Genomic DNA, 14,105 nt, shown 5'->3' with positions numbered 1-14,105 from the left:
AAAAAAAAAAAAAAGGCAAAAGTTCATCAAACGGGTCCTACAACTCCAGAAGCGCCACCAACGTTCTTGAGTAATCAAGTGCGTTACCTTCAATAGAGAGTGAAGAAACTGAAAGAAGAAAGGGTAAAAATAAACTGTTGACCAGCCCCAATTGATCCTGCGCCTTTCCTCACGGTGTATGTATGAGTGGCGTTGCACCACTTAGTTGAGCAGGGAGCCCTCCTCCACAAGGATTAGAAGTGATCTTATATCACCGAAGCGAAAAAGACGTCAAAAGGGAGACGCATCGCTCTTCTCGAGTCTGCTTGTGTGTCCAATGACGAAAAGAAAAAAATACACCCGGTTATGGCGGAAACACTAGGGCAGGCAATTGATAAGCACAACAGAAAAGTAACGAATAACGCGCGCATAAAAAATTAACAATGACAAATGAAAAGCCGAATATACGTGCATGCGCTTCAACGCAAATGTTATATATATATATATATATATATATGACCTTCAAACAGGAATCAGGGCAGCCATAGTCTCTTCTATCCTACTACCCGTTCATTAACGTGCCCTCGTTATTGAAGTATTGTTTATAGGGCGCGGTGCGTGGAAAGATGGAAAAAAACGTCAACCCTACCGTCCAACGTCAATTGTTGGTGAGGCTAAGACATACCCACATACGTGTGCGTGTATTTGTTTATGTTTCGGTGGGAACCTTCCATCACACAACCCTCGCAAAGGCAAATGTTTGATTTTCTCTCATCCTTTCCAAACCCCACTGCCATCACAATGTCGGTAATTGCCACTTCTACCACTGTCTGCAGCCGTTAACTCCACAGACAAATTCACAACCGGGACACCTCTACCAGTCCGATTCTTCGTTCATCAGTTAGTGCTACAAGGCGAGGCTGGCGTGAGCCAGTGGTGGTGGTGGTGGTGGTGGTGTTCCCCCGTGTCGCTTCCCTCTACCGTTTAGGGGCGTCACAATTATCAAACAAACTTTGGGGGAAGGGAAGATAGGGGTAAGGAGGAGGGTGAAGAAATACTTAATGACTTGTACCGTCGCAAGTCCCCTCCCCCCTCCGCCTCCACATCTCCGTGAATAAACGTGGGCAGAATGTGGGGAGTGTAAGTCCCAATTCGGAATTACGCTACATTACCTTCATTTCACCTATCTAACGTCGTCACAGCCCTCTCCCTGACAACCAAAGAAGGACAATAACGAGAGAGCGAACAGGAAGTAGTGACATGCCAACAACGACGCCTCTATTGCTCAACAGTCTGTGTACCCTCTCTTACTCATCTGCATCAACGATACTATATGTAAGTGCATCTTTCCCATTTATATCGCATCTCCGCCGCGCCCCCTAACGCTACAGACATCCACAATGCATCCGCATTCTCACACTTGGTTTCAACTCTCCTCCCCATCTTCTGCTACTAATAGTGAGTTAGTCTCTGTAACATTACTTCCAACTCGTCTGTTTTCCTCCCGGAAATCTCTACCGCCTCCGTCAGATGCAGGGCTCAGTAGAGGTAATTGTTCAGGGGACTCTGCTACGTCAGCAGCTGGGACATTAAATTCCTCTTCTGGAGAAACAGGAGGCGATTGCTTAAATTTAACAATGACAACAGACATGTTGTCGCATCCAACACCAAAGGGATGGGGGGAAAGGCAGTGATCCAGCAATTCCTCGGCTATTTTGTCCAAGGGGACCTGACGCTGGATGCGGAGACGCACAAACCGCACCACTTGTTCGTTGCTCAACACATCCCATATCCCATCGCAAGCGACAACCGCGAATTCATCGCGTGTGCGGTCCAAAAGAGTGCGATGAACCTCCGGAGCACTCGTAACAGCCTGTTGATCCCACGGCACCAGAGTATTTGACTTGAAACTGAAGTCACCGATAGCCCTGCTAAGAGCCAACGCTCCATTCACACGGCGGTTCCACACATAGCCGCCAGCACGTTCAATGCGGGTCTGTTCCGTAGGAAGAAAGGGCTTGTGGTCTGTGCTGAGAGGCACCGGTTCCCCATCGCTACAGAGTACCGATCGGCTGTCCCCAGCATTGCCGCAGTAGAGATTGTCACCCTTAACAAAGAGAACAACCGCTGTACAACCACTCTTTTCATCCTTAAAATTTGAATAGATGTGCTTATCTATGGTCATAAATCCGTCGTAGATAGCCCTAGAGTAGTTTCCATTTTTATATGCCTCAGTTTGCGATATGAACCCGAATATATTGCCACCACAAAACTTCGCCACATTCGCCCCACTGTGGCCGTCAAACACACCGAAAAAGCCACCGTCACAGGTCAGGAGAGTAACATGATCATCCTCCATAGCCCGACGCCAGCCCTGCATGCAGCTAAACCCGAAGGAAACCCACGCATTCTCTCCACAATCTGAGAATTTCTGATTACTAGGATGCTGCATCAAGTCCGCACGACGTAGCATATTATTATAATTTGCCTCATTAGCGTTGACGACCACGAGGTTCAGTGCATGTCGCAGTAAGTTAAACGAGCCGAACAAGAACAGCGCCAGGGTAATTATAACTGTGATAGGCCCCATTTTGGTCCCGACCAAATAACTAGCGACTATTGAAACAGCAAACGCCGCAAAAGCGCGAGCGATAGACGCTCTTGGCACGACGCAAGGACGTACGGGCGGCTGCCGGGGAGGCATCGCGCCTTTCATACTACTACTTAAACTAACCACCGTTTAATCCACTGATGAGTACGTACGAATTGTAAGTGAAAAGGGGGAACAGCCGGTGGGTGAGTTTCTTTATTTAAAAAATCACAACGGCGGATTGTGAGGAGTCTAAGAGACGAAAAGAAGAAGTTAACCAGTAGAGTCAATTGCATTACTTTATTCACGTAAACCACTCACTTCGCCACTTGTTGTTGCAGCCAATTGTTCTCGTCCTGTTCGAAATTCGTTACGTTGTTCAAACCAACCTTCACGTTTTTCAAGCGCATCTACCTGCTCATTGATGCACACATCATGTACTGTATAGCATAATTCTTGAATAACGTTGCAAGGCATGACACAGCACGAAAATGACATATACAGCAAACAAAAAAAGTGGAAACTGGAGCCAATAAAGTTAACACCGCAAGGGGGGGAACAATCAACATTATGAGGAAATAATGAGTAACACAACTCCTCCACGACATTGAGCCACGTGGGCAACTGAATCACGTCACACGAGCACAAACACTCAGTGGTGAGTACATATGCTCAAGAAACCACGGACATAGAAAAGTAAGGGCCCACATATCGATGCACCCTTCAAGCCTGGTCTGCCTACTGAATAGTTGCGAAAACAGAGGATGGATTTTAAAAAAAATGATTACAAAACGAACAAGGAAACAAACAATCATATACATAAGCGAAAATAGGCACACACGTACGAATCTAAATGTGTAGTCTCATAGGGGCTTGACGAGCTAGGATACCTTATACAAACATCAAGGTCTCCGGAAATGCAGTAATGTGAACGCGGAACCTTCTCACGACAGAGTGAAAAAAGAAAACGTACCTTCGCAAAGGATGATGCTGGATAAAAAATATGAGACCTCACTTCATGCCGAATATGTACCTGAGAAAAAGCACACACTCACAACGTTCACATTATTAAACACTGTGCGGAATAACACATAATGGTGCGAGTGGGATAGATGAGAGTCACTATCAAGCATACCACTACATCGTCGGCGTCACCCTGAGCACTCATCGACATCGACAGAAACTGATGAAGCGCTATACCTTCCGGAGGTGCGGGAAATCGTGTCTGCATCGCACGCCGACTGTGTTCTAGTATCGTCTCCATATGTTGCTAGCAACTGCCCACTGTTATTTGTATCTGCTTGTTCCCCCTCGTCATCGGCTTTTGGTGGGTCAACTGAGGTATTGCCCACGGAGCAGCAGTAGTTCTCAATGGGAAGCTGGTGAAGTTGGTGTGAGGGACCAACCGCATGGGGTAGGGTCTCGTACACAAATGCACCAAAGCGATGCGAGCGCGTCCCCAACCCTGATTCGGACTCCTGGTAACAATCAGATGATTGCTCAGAGAACTGTCCGGCGGTGGGACATGCTTCTTCCGTTTGCTCGTCGGGCTCTTGACGGTCAACATTTTCGCAGTCCAAATAACTCCTCTCTTCGCCGGCTGATTTTCCATCAGTATTTACCATCCCTTCCCCATCAGTTCCCTTAGTTCTGTTGCTGGTGCTGTGGTACCGGCAGGCGGTCGCGTTCTCACTCCCAAGGGACACAGCAGAGAGTTGATGCAAATTGACGGCTGATGACCCCAGAGACGTGGAGAAGGAATCTACGAGATACTTCACAATGTCGGTGATGACTTGTTCGTTGTCGATCAAGGAAACTAGCGGTAAAGGGTGGCGTCGACTATCATAGACCAAGTTTTTCTGCTTCGCGGGTCGGCAAGCCTTAAGGCATTCCGCTTTGGCCAATACTTCCTCGGCTATAACGGAAACGAGTAACCTGTCGACTAAGGGAACCTCATTGACATCTACTAAGGCATTCTGCATGGTGACATCGTCAAGGGCGGTTTCCAAATCGGGAAGAAATTTCAAGAGGAGATCCGTAATGTACGTATGACCACGCTCATGGTACCATAGAAGCGCTGAAACAAACGAAAGAAGTTTACTCCACATCGGGAAGGGTGTGTGGTGCGACCGGAACAGTGACATAAACGGGAGTACAACGAGAATCTCAAAGTATTGTTGGAAAGAGAGAACGTTGTCCTCACACAAACAGCACCTATCATCTGCCGTATCCGTGCAACTGTGAAGGGAACAAACGTCAATGTCGTCCAGTCCCGGGCCAGAAAACGATCTTCCGGGATGAACACCATTCTGCTTACTCAAATCCACACGGCTAAGAAGCATTTCAACCGAGGGAACGTTGAATACCTCCGAGCACACTCGAAACAGTTCATCCAGCACATATTTCATCCGCAACGACAAATTCTTCAGCGAACTACCAGAACCACCCGAAAACACCACTAACGACTGCTTCCACGTCTCGCCAAACAGTCCTAGACAATCCCAGAGGGAATACACTGGTGGGCCACCAAGGTCGGCGTTGCTCCTCACAAGGTTCGTCGTGCTGTTCTCTCTGCTTTTCGATTCTTCTACGTGCAGTGTCTTGAGGACCTCCGGACTGAACCCAGCCAAATTAAGGGACACCCAGTCACATAGGAGAACCAGCTCGGAGAAGGCCAGCAGTGCCGCACTACCACTATTATCCTGACTGAATTCACTTAAATACTTCAGCACTACAGCGGTGTTGTGCTTATAGTTACGCCCTATGGTACTGCGCAGTTCATCGTTATCCCTCTTTTGCTTTGCCGTAAGCCTTCCCTGCTGGAGGAGCACAAGTTGCACAGCTGCGCACTCCGGTAGGACGGTTAATTGGAAGGTACCCGACGAGCAGGGAGGAGGTTTGGGTATTACGTTAAGAAATTTCAAGCATCCATGTCTGTGGAAAACCGTCAGCAAGTCACATACCGAGGACCAAGCATCAGAAGCGAACAAGAGTGCGAAACCAGCCCAGAAACATGAAACAAGGTAACTGCTTGGGAACGAGCTATTGCTTCCAAACGGGGTCGCAATTGCCAAAACCTCAGGCTTCGTTCTGTCCATCCCCTGCTTCTGAGATTCCGAGGAATAGAGAATCTCATGGATCGTTATGTCGCGCAGCAGGCACGCCAGCGTTGTTATGACAGGAATGCACGAGGCATACCTTTTGTTCGTCACTATATGCTGAGGATTAGCACCCGACTGGACGGTGCTGTTCGCCCCCACACGATCCGACAAAACTGCGAGTAGGTGACGCAACAGGTTCGCTTCTGCCAGCTGCATTGACATCTTTTCCACCCACAGATGTCGGCTGCCGCAGCCGACAAGAAGGTTCTCGGTTGAGAGGGAGAGACACGTGGAGATGCTCCGAATTACCTTCATGCAGAGAAGCGAAATATGTGAATGAACTTGGTGCCTCCGTTGCCACGCCCTGTTTTCCATCATAAAACCCTGTGTCAGCCATTTCGATGAATCATGGAGGCAACGCTGAAGAAACCGTCGTCCGAACACATTTCGACCGTGCCCTGTAATTCCCATGAAAAGCTCAGCGAAAACAATATCCACGGTGGAAGAGGGGGAATGAGCATGGTTCTCATTTAATTTTGAATCGCCAAAGACCAGCGACTCTTCCAGTAGCAACGTATCCCAACATTCCCATATCTGCTGCATTTCATTCCCTTTCTGCGCCATCATCAAATCACGATGTCTTAACCTTGTGAGAGTGAGTTCCAACCAGTACTTTGTAGAATTCGGAGCACGGTACGTCGGGTCCGTTACGGTCCCCTTCAGCAACTTCTCCAACACCTTAAAAGCAAGGTCCACAACATAAAAGCGCGAGCCTGGCTCGTCCCGCTCATCTGACCGGTGCAACACACCGGAACTGAGGTGTGCGAGCAACATACATGAAAAATGGATGTGTAAAGTAAGATAATCCCTGTGCGCGACGCGATATATATCCTTCTTCCTCTTCAAGTGGTCCCGCCGCTTCCTTTCTTCGGACTGTTTGTCATCCTTTTCAACAGTAATTGTACGCTCAGCAGCAAAAGTTGTGTGAGTACCGCCATGAACAACTACTGTGCCGTTACTTTCAGTACTGCAGTGCTCTACAACCGATCCGTAGTCAATCACGCTCTTCTCATCAGACGCTCGGAAAGCACCCGCCTCCTCTGATTCTGAAGAGGAAAAATTACTTCCGTCGTTCTGAACGAGCGTATTATCGTCGCTTTCAGAGCTTGCCTCGCTCTGTTGCACCACCGATCCCGTTTCCTGTTCATCCTCAACACAACTTCCTTCATCAGCATCAGTTGCATCGCGCTTCGCGAGGCTAATGATCACGTCACGTGATGGATAAGACGAGGATACGACATGCCGTTCATTCTTTACTTCGCAAGACCCTGCAACACTCGTAAATTCTCCAAGGGCAGAGAGGTCACGATAAATTTCCATCCATAGGCGTTGGCCATGCTCCTGCAGTCGCTCAATTGACCAAGATGCGAAAAATAGAACACTTACGAGTGGTTTCACAAAACTTAGCTCCAAAGAGGTCTCCACATCGTCTGGGTAAAGGGGCATCGGGGAAAGACATGTACGACCTGAACATCTCTCTCTCCGCACCGTACTAAAAGCACGGCCTCTTACTGCTTCTTGTGATAGCCTCTGAAGTCCGTGCCAGATGTTTTCCTCGGCAATCCATGCCATCTTACCCTTACCAGCAACATTAACGTTGGGACAGCGGCCGATTGACATTTCGAAATTTATGCAATTCACCGACGACATCGCTGTGTAACTGGGTGCGATTCTATCATCTTTTGAAAACTCTGAAGTGATGTCGTTCAGCGCAGTGTCGTACTTTGTGGAACTACTTGGCGCACTTGACGCGTGTCTTTGGTTCAGAAGCCTCATTTGATATATTGAAAACAAAAAGAAATTGTAGTATGTGCTCTGTATCTGGGAGTCCAGGCTTACACGACCCTCTCCCACCCCCTGTGACAACTTTTCGCTGGAAATAAATCTATCAATGTAGTAGGCAATAGTGTTCTTATCAGCAATATCTATCATAGATGTCACGAGGACTGCAATGAAGCGATCCCTTCCGGCACCTTCATATGCAATCCAACCACCCCATACTTCAGCAATGTAATTATCCGAAATTGAGTTTCGACATGCCTGAGTAACCTTTAACATAGTGCGAAGGCTTTCTTCTGTAGCTTCCACTTGTCGCACAAACAGAGACAGTAGCCTGAGTGCTATTTTTACTGAAACAGGGTGTATTGGAGCTGTAGATGAAACCGTGGCCCCTGCGGAAAGGATGATAGAGCTCGCCATTGTAAAGAAATTTTGCAAAAGCTGACCGGATACGTCCACGTTATCCCTTTGCATTCGTGTTGCGTTGAGAAGGAGGTAAAACCAACGAGCAAACCCATCCTCGCCACTTGTATCATTTATAAGCAGTTCTCCACAGAGCAACTGCAGTAGCGCCTTCGCCTTGGAACGAACGATCGGATCAAAAACAGGTCCAACGGAAGACTCTTCGTACGAATACATCAATGCGTAAAAGATTAAGGAGCTGTTGGTTACTATCATTTTGTTCACGCCGTCGCAGCTTGTGCCGCTTCCCAGCAAACTTGCACGTGCGTCTGAGCTAGCATCAGAACGCGTTTGGTAGGATATACGCTTTACACAAACCCTCGGTGACGTCACCGTCCGCTCTAGACGACCCCACAGAACTGAAAAGGCAGTTACCATTATGGAGAACAGTGACCTGTGAACTGGGCTATCAACTGGCTCTTGGTGAAGCACACGACGCATTGATTCCCATGATGAAGCGTCAGCGACTAGAAGCGTCACCGCGATATTGAAGATACACGGCATGTCACCCTCGAGGTTGGTGTTATTTGGCGGTAGAGCGTGCTGCAACCACTTCAGGAAATTCTCTGAAAAACTGTTTGCAATACTGGCTACGGTCGCACTCGGAGAGCCCCCTGTAAGTTGCTCCATTGATAATATAACCGTTTGCAAAGCAAGAACACCCTTCTCCATGGCAACTAGAACATTCGGATGCAACTGCGCCTCGGGGTTGTCATCGACTTGCAAAGGGTTTATGTCGAGAAACCACTGAACCTGATGTGTCAGGCTGTAAAATACTTTGAGAAGCAATATGCTCTTTAGTTGTGTTTCCAGGTACTTCGTTTCCTTTGAAAATATCAATGTCACCAAGTCGTAAAACAAACCACGAAGGAAAATAATGGTCATCGCTCCCCCAACTGTGTTACGGCTGAAAGAAGCCCTCAACTCATCACCGTTGTTCGTAGCTGGAAGACTCCGTGACAGCGCAAGCCAAGAGCGCGCGGCCACTCCATTTCCCTCGTCGAGTATTTGAAACAGAGTTTCTGCCTGAAGCTCTTGTTGTTCTTCAATGTTCTCACCAGCTTCAAACAGGCGTGTGTTACCAAGCAACAGAAAATCAATAGTCCCAACAATAATCTTCTCCATTTGCGTACGCTGTATGGCTAATTTCTCCTGCTCACGGCTTGGAATAATGGGAGGTTTTACAAAGAAGCGGCGACCCACAACCACAAGGGTTGGCAAGAAAACAGATAAACACGCCCAGGCCTTATGTTCCGCATCCTTCGCTGAGTGGCTACAGTTGCATTTGTACAGGATATCTCGAAGGCTCTTGATGAGGGGATGGTTACTGTCCATCACACCAGGAAAGGTAACGAGTGGCGTGTCCCGTGTCCATGTGTATTCAAGTGGTCCAAGATGAAGAAACTGCAAAACATCAAAAAAGGAGAACGTGGTAGTAGAACTCACTCCATACGTGATCAAGGGCACTGTGATGTCATCCATCAACTTGTTGTATTCCGCATATCGACTAATAATTTGCCACGTTACTTCTTTGTAGTCATCAAAATTACCCACAATCGTAGTATTTCCGCCATGCCGGTGCCCGGGTCGATTACGCTCGCCTCCAGCTGTCACGCGATTTGCATCCGGTAGGCTTTTGGTGTTATCGACAGATAATATCAAGAACCTCAAAACATAGCAAGACCTCCACAGAGGTAGTTTTCCCTCCATGTGGAGTTTCAAACCACGTTGGACTATTTCCCCTGCAAGGGCACACGTCACGCGCACAAGCGCGGAGCCAGGGTAGTAACAGTGGGTTGCGAGAACAAGTGCTAACGCAGACACGAATATGAGGAGATATGCCTCACTATCCGCCATCATGCAGCGGTCGCCAAGTGGAGTTGAGACCAGCGGGCTCCCCGAGTTGTTCACACGAATGTGCATTTCAACATCCGCAGGCGTCCCGCGTGAGGATTCTACTACACCTATATGCGTCCGGAATGACCTCTCTTCCACATATCCCATTCCCTTTTGGTGCCTTTCAGACTTAGGATGCCAGCTGGTACTTGCGGGAAATGGGATGTAAGACTCCTCCAGTGATAAGTACATATCTTCGAAGCTTTCACCAACCTCCTTTAGAACCTCAGAAGCCGTGAATCGTTGATTCTGTGCTCCTTCGTGGCCATGAGTTCCCAACCTCATCCCAGCAGAAGTCCCGGGAGCATTGTGAGTCCTTCCAACAGCATCCTCATTCGTTGAGAGTTGGTCCCCACAATGGACGCGCTGCAGAGACAGTAGAGAAGCTAATATGTCCAACTGCAGGAGCGCCTGCTGCCGCACAGTGCGGCGAGTGTGACCAAGTAGAATGATAGCTAACCCTTCAAGTGCGTCCATGAGCGTTGTGCCTTCAAGTGCCCTCACTACATACCAACCCTCTGATTCCGGCGAAGAAGAGCATCCTTCCAGTTGGTTAACATTTCTGTTCATGGGTATTAACAGCCAATTCCATTTGTCTCTGCGTGAACCTACAGCACAGTTAAATGCCCTCACCTCTGCCCCCGCGGAAAAAAAATCCCATCGATGACCCAACTGAGGTGAATCCTTGACATCATCATGAGTCGTTCGCACGTACATGTCGTTGAGGGTTATGTACTCCATTTCGTCTCTAAGCTCTAGCAGGTGTGAAGTAAGATACTTCACCAACTCTTCCACACGCCCATTATCTTCACTAACAAGTACGTCGATAACACTCTCAGCCAGCCTGTATATCGCGAAGGCACAACTACAAAGGCTTCGCCTCCCGTAACTACTCCCGTTGCTATTGTTTCCGCTCTTCAGGTAAAGCGGCAACACCACACGAGCAACGGCCTCCTTGAGTTGTGAGTCTGCGCCCACAAGAAGTTTCGGTAGCGTGAGGCTTCTATCGAGCATAGCGCATGCAGAAGTGAAAAAACCAGCGACAATAAGAACACTAACAAGTTGAAGCTTGAATTCGCTTGTACCGTTCATCGAACTCTCCTGCGCAGCATCATTTAGGTACTCAAAGGCTGCCTTACGTATATCGTTAATAGCGGTTTGTATGTTGTTCGTAAACTTTATAAAAGTAAGCAAATTTTTCAAGTGACCTTCGTGCCAAAGTGCAGTGGGTCCTTCGACCGTAGTGACGACATAGTTATAGCACGAACCGCGGTAAAATATCATTCCCATAATCTTACTTCGAATCTGTGTTTTTGTATCGGTAAAATCGTCATACAGCTCGTCAACAGTGTTGTGATACCCACAATTTAAATTACATGCAAGTACAGCGTTCTTAGTGCCATTTTTCTTCTCAGACATCTTTGAGTCCACTGAAAAGTACTTCAACTCACAGAGCGCAGAAAGCGCGCGCATGGCAATGAGTTGGCCGTAGCAGATGGTCGGACCCTTTACACTTTTTACAGACCCTCTTGTTTTGTTCCTGCAATCGAGCAACCTTAACAGCCAACCTGTTGCTTTGAGGTAGAAGTGTTCCTGCTGCAGGCAAAACAATAACAAATCTGATGCCGCCATAATGCACGCCGGAGCACCAGTGCCTTCCCGCCACTTTTCGTTGTGTAGGTCCTTGACCAACATCTTTTCCGTATAGTAAAGAAAGCACTCGGTGCAGCTCTTTACATCTTCAGCCAATGCCGTCGCGTTTCTTAGGTGCAGATCAACAAGTAGCCCACCAACGTGTAACGTGGAGTAAAGAATGGAGCTTCTGTCTATATTATCAACCGAAGAGAACAAATTTCTCAATGTCTTCAAAAAGCTCGGCATTTTTTTCAAAAGAGATGCTGGGGACACACAACCCAGCATCGCGGCAACGGAAATAGCATACCACATGGAATATTTGCACTTTCGCCAGGAGTCTAATTCGCCTAGCAGCATCTCGGATATCGGTTGCCCCGAAGAACCCACCAACTGATCATGTATTTTGGTATTGCCGTTGTCTGGTACAGGTTGCGGAAACAAACAACCCAAAAGTAGCAATGTGACGACACCACGTAGTCGCTTTTCCTTCTTCGCATGTGGCAGTATCTTCTTCACAAGAACGAGTAATACTACAAGTGAATCCACGCTACCTGGACCATTGTGAAAAATGTGGCACATATATAGCGCGTCGAAGAAAACAGTAACAAACATACTTTCCACGGCTTTTGTTCCTTTTGACGCCTCAACCGACTTCAGGGATGAGCATTTGCTGAATAATTCCGTCGCTAAGTCTTGAAATCGAGTAGATAGAAACGATGGCAGCTTTCCACTCAAAATGATTGGGAGACCCCCCACCTGTGCGTCATTAGTCAAAGAAGTTCTACCACCCCTAGTTTTTTCAGACCAGTTGCGGTGAAAGTGCCAAAGGCATTCCAAGTCCTGCACAAGTACCTGACGGTTTGCTTGAGGAATACCCGACCTCACCCTACTTACAATATCATCCCACCTCACACTTTCCCAAGTTTCGCACGAGAGACGTGCTTCCTTCAGCAACGAAACACAAAGACGCACCGAACTCATACAGTGCCCTCTAACAGCTTGCTCATCAATTTGAGATAAAAGGTCGTAGCAAGAGCTAGAGAGCAAGGAATAGTACACACGTGACGGTGACACAATGCTGCAACCTGCACTCTGTAGTACCGCATGGTAATGGGCCTCCAATTTCACTGCAAGATCGTGTGTCAGGAAAAACACCGGTGGGAGAAGTGACAACTGTGAACCGTAATCATTTTTATTGGCGCCGGAAGCATCCGCGTCGCTGCACAGAAGTCGACATGAATAAAGCAATCCACCTGCACACACGGCAGAAGCATTGTGTGCGTCAAGTACGACAGAGACACTCAACGCCCACACCAACTCAACCACACTGGCCAATAAATGAGCCTCACTCCAATCCCATTGTGCAGATGCACCACTTGTCACGTGCGAGTCTACTGCAACCATGGACCTGGTTAGAGATCCTGGTGGGCATGTTTTCCTTAATCGTGTACAGAGTTTCGAGATTGAGTCCTTGATAGCCGCCACGACGTTTTCATGCAACACGTCTAGGAGGGAAACCGGGATGTTTCCCAATGTCCCCAGTGCCTCGTTATTGGGGACAGAAGAAGAAGGCCCTGTGGTTCCACTCATGCGTTTGAAGTCAAGAATATTGGCCATGAAAGTGTTTCGTACCATCGTGAGCTGCGCTACAACATCACTAGTTGTCAATCGCCACCGCATGTGTGTAGAGTCCGCAGATTTTGTTTCTTCTAAAGAGGGAGCACAATATCTCCCCTTCACTATGTGAGTCCACTGAGCCAAATCCTCTCCAGCCAACCTCGTCAGCTCCGCCATCGCTGTCCCACGCAAGGGCAACCTTGACTCGGTATCATCGCTATCTTTATCAAGTAGGACAGCGTTATTATGGTTCCCCCTTTTCTTCAGCAGAAATTCGATGAGAGTTTTCTTCTCCCTGGAGTTGGATCTAAACATTTGGTTAATTGAATCATTGATATGAAGTCCATCGACACGGACGAGAAATGCATACACAATATTGGCATATGATATACCAAAGTGCTCCGGATGACTCATATGACCCTCAAAACGACAGCTAATATAGAATGAAAGGGTACCACACAATTGCCTCCTCTCCTCTTTCAAACGTCCCTTCTTCCTCACGGTATATTATTTAAAACCTCTACCTGCTGTTGGTGTCTTTACAATCTTTCCCCCTCCGTATCGCAACCGGACGGCGGTGAGCGATATCTCCCCCTGCTCACTCTTCACACTTTAACTTCTTCTCACCGAAAATAAGAAAAAAGGAACGACGACTCTCCCTGAGAGAAAATTTATATAATATGAGATTCTTTTTCACGGTGAATCGTCTTCCGGCTACTAGCCGTGATGCATGAAACTTACATGCAACGAACAAAAATACTTCACCTAACCTAGAGTTCTCTGTTGTCTCAGCCAATTTCCTACCTTTCCGTGGTAGCGCCGTATCACTCCGCTCTATATTTACTTCTTTATAGCACTTGATGAAATACTTAACCGACGCTTCCTTTTATTTATCACGTTCGACTTGTTTTCCCCTTCTCTCGTGAGTGCGGAGCCAATGACGAAGATCAGTTGTTGTTGTTTTTTTTTTTAATATGCTTTCTCTC

At 47.6% G+C, this 14,105-nt stretch overlaps 1 protein-coding gene and 1 pseudogene across 2 annotated transcripts; both read right to left on the bottom strand.

The window, feature by feature from the left end:
- Nucleotides 1-1,405: 1,405 nt before the first annotated feature.
- TEOVI_000571800:pseudogene lies at nt 1,406-2,695 on the bottom strand (annotated as a pseudogene). The gene has a single exon. A coding segment is annotated over exon 1 (1,290 nt).
- Nucleotides 2,696-3,720: 1,025 nt separating this feature from the next.
- TEOVI_000571700 (uncharacterized protein) lies at nt 3,721-13,533 on the bottom strand (the record flags this gene model as incomplete). The annotated part of the gene is made up of 1 exon (XM_067221149.1): nt 3,721-13,533. The coding sequence occupies one exon, from the start codon at nt 13,531-13,533 to the stop codon at nt 3,721-3,723; it is 9,813 nt and encodes a 3,270-aa protein (XP_067077250.1).
- Nucleotides 13,534-14,105: the final 572 nt, after the last annotated feature.

This window comes from Trypanosoma equiperdum (genome assembly GCF_001457755.1).
Source record: "Trypanosoma equiperdum strain OVI genome assembly, contig: ctg_1329, whole genome shotgun sequence".
NCBI classification, from domain to species: Eukaryota; Euglenozoa; class Kinetoplastea; order Trypanosomatida; family Trypanosomatidae; genus Trypanosoma; species Trypanosoma equiperdum.
The sequence above is the reverse complement of the archived record's forward strand: the minus strand, read 5'-3'. Positions and strand labels throughout refer to the sequence as shown.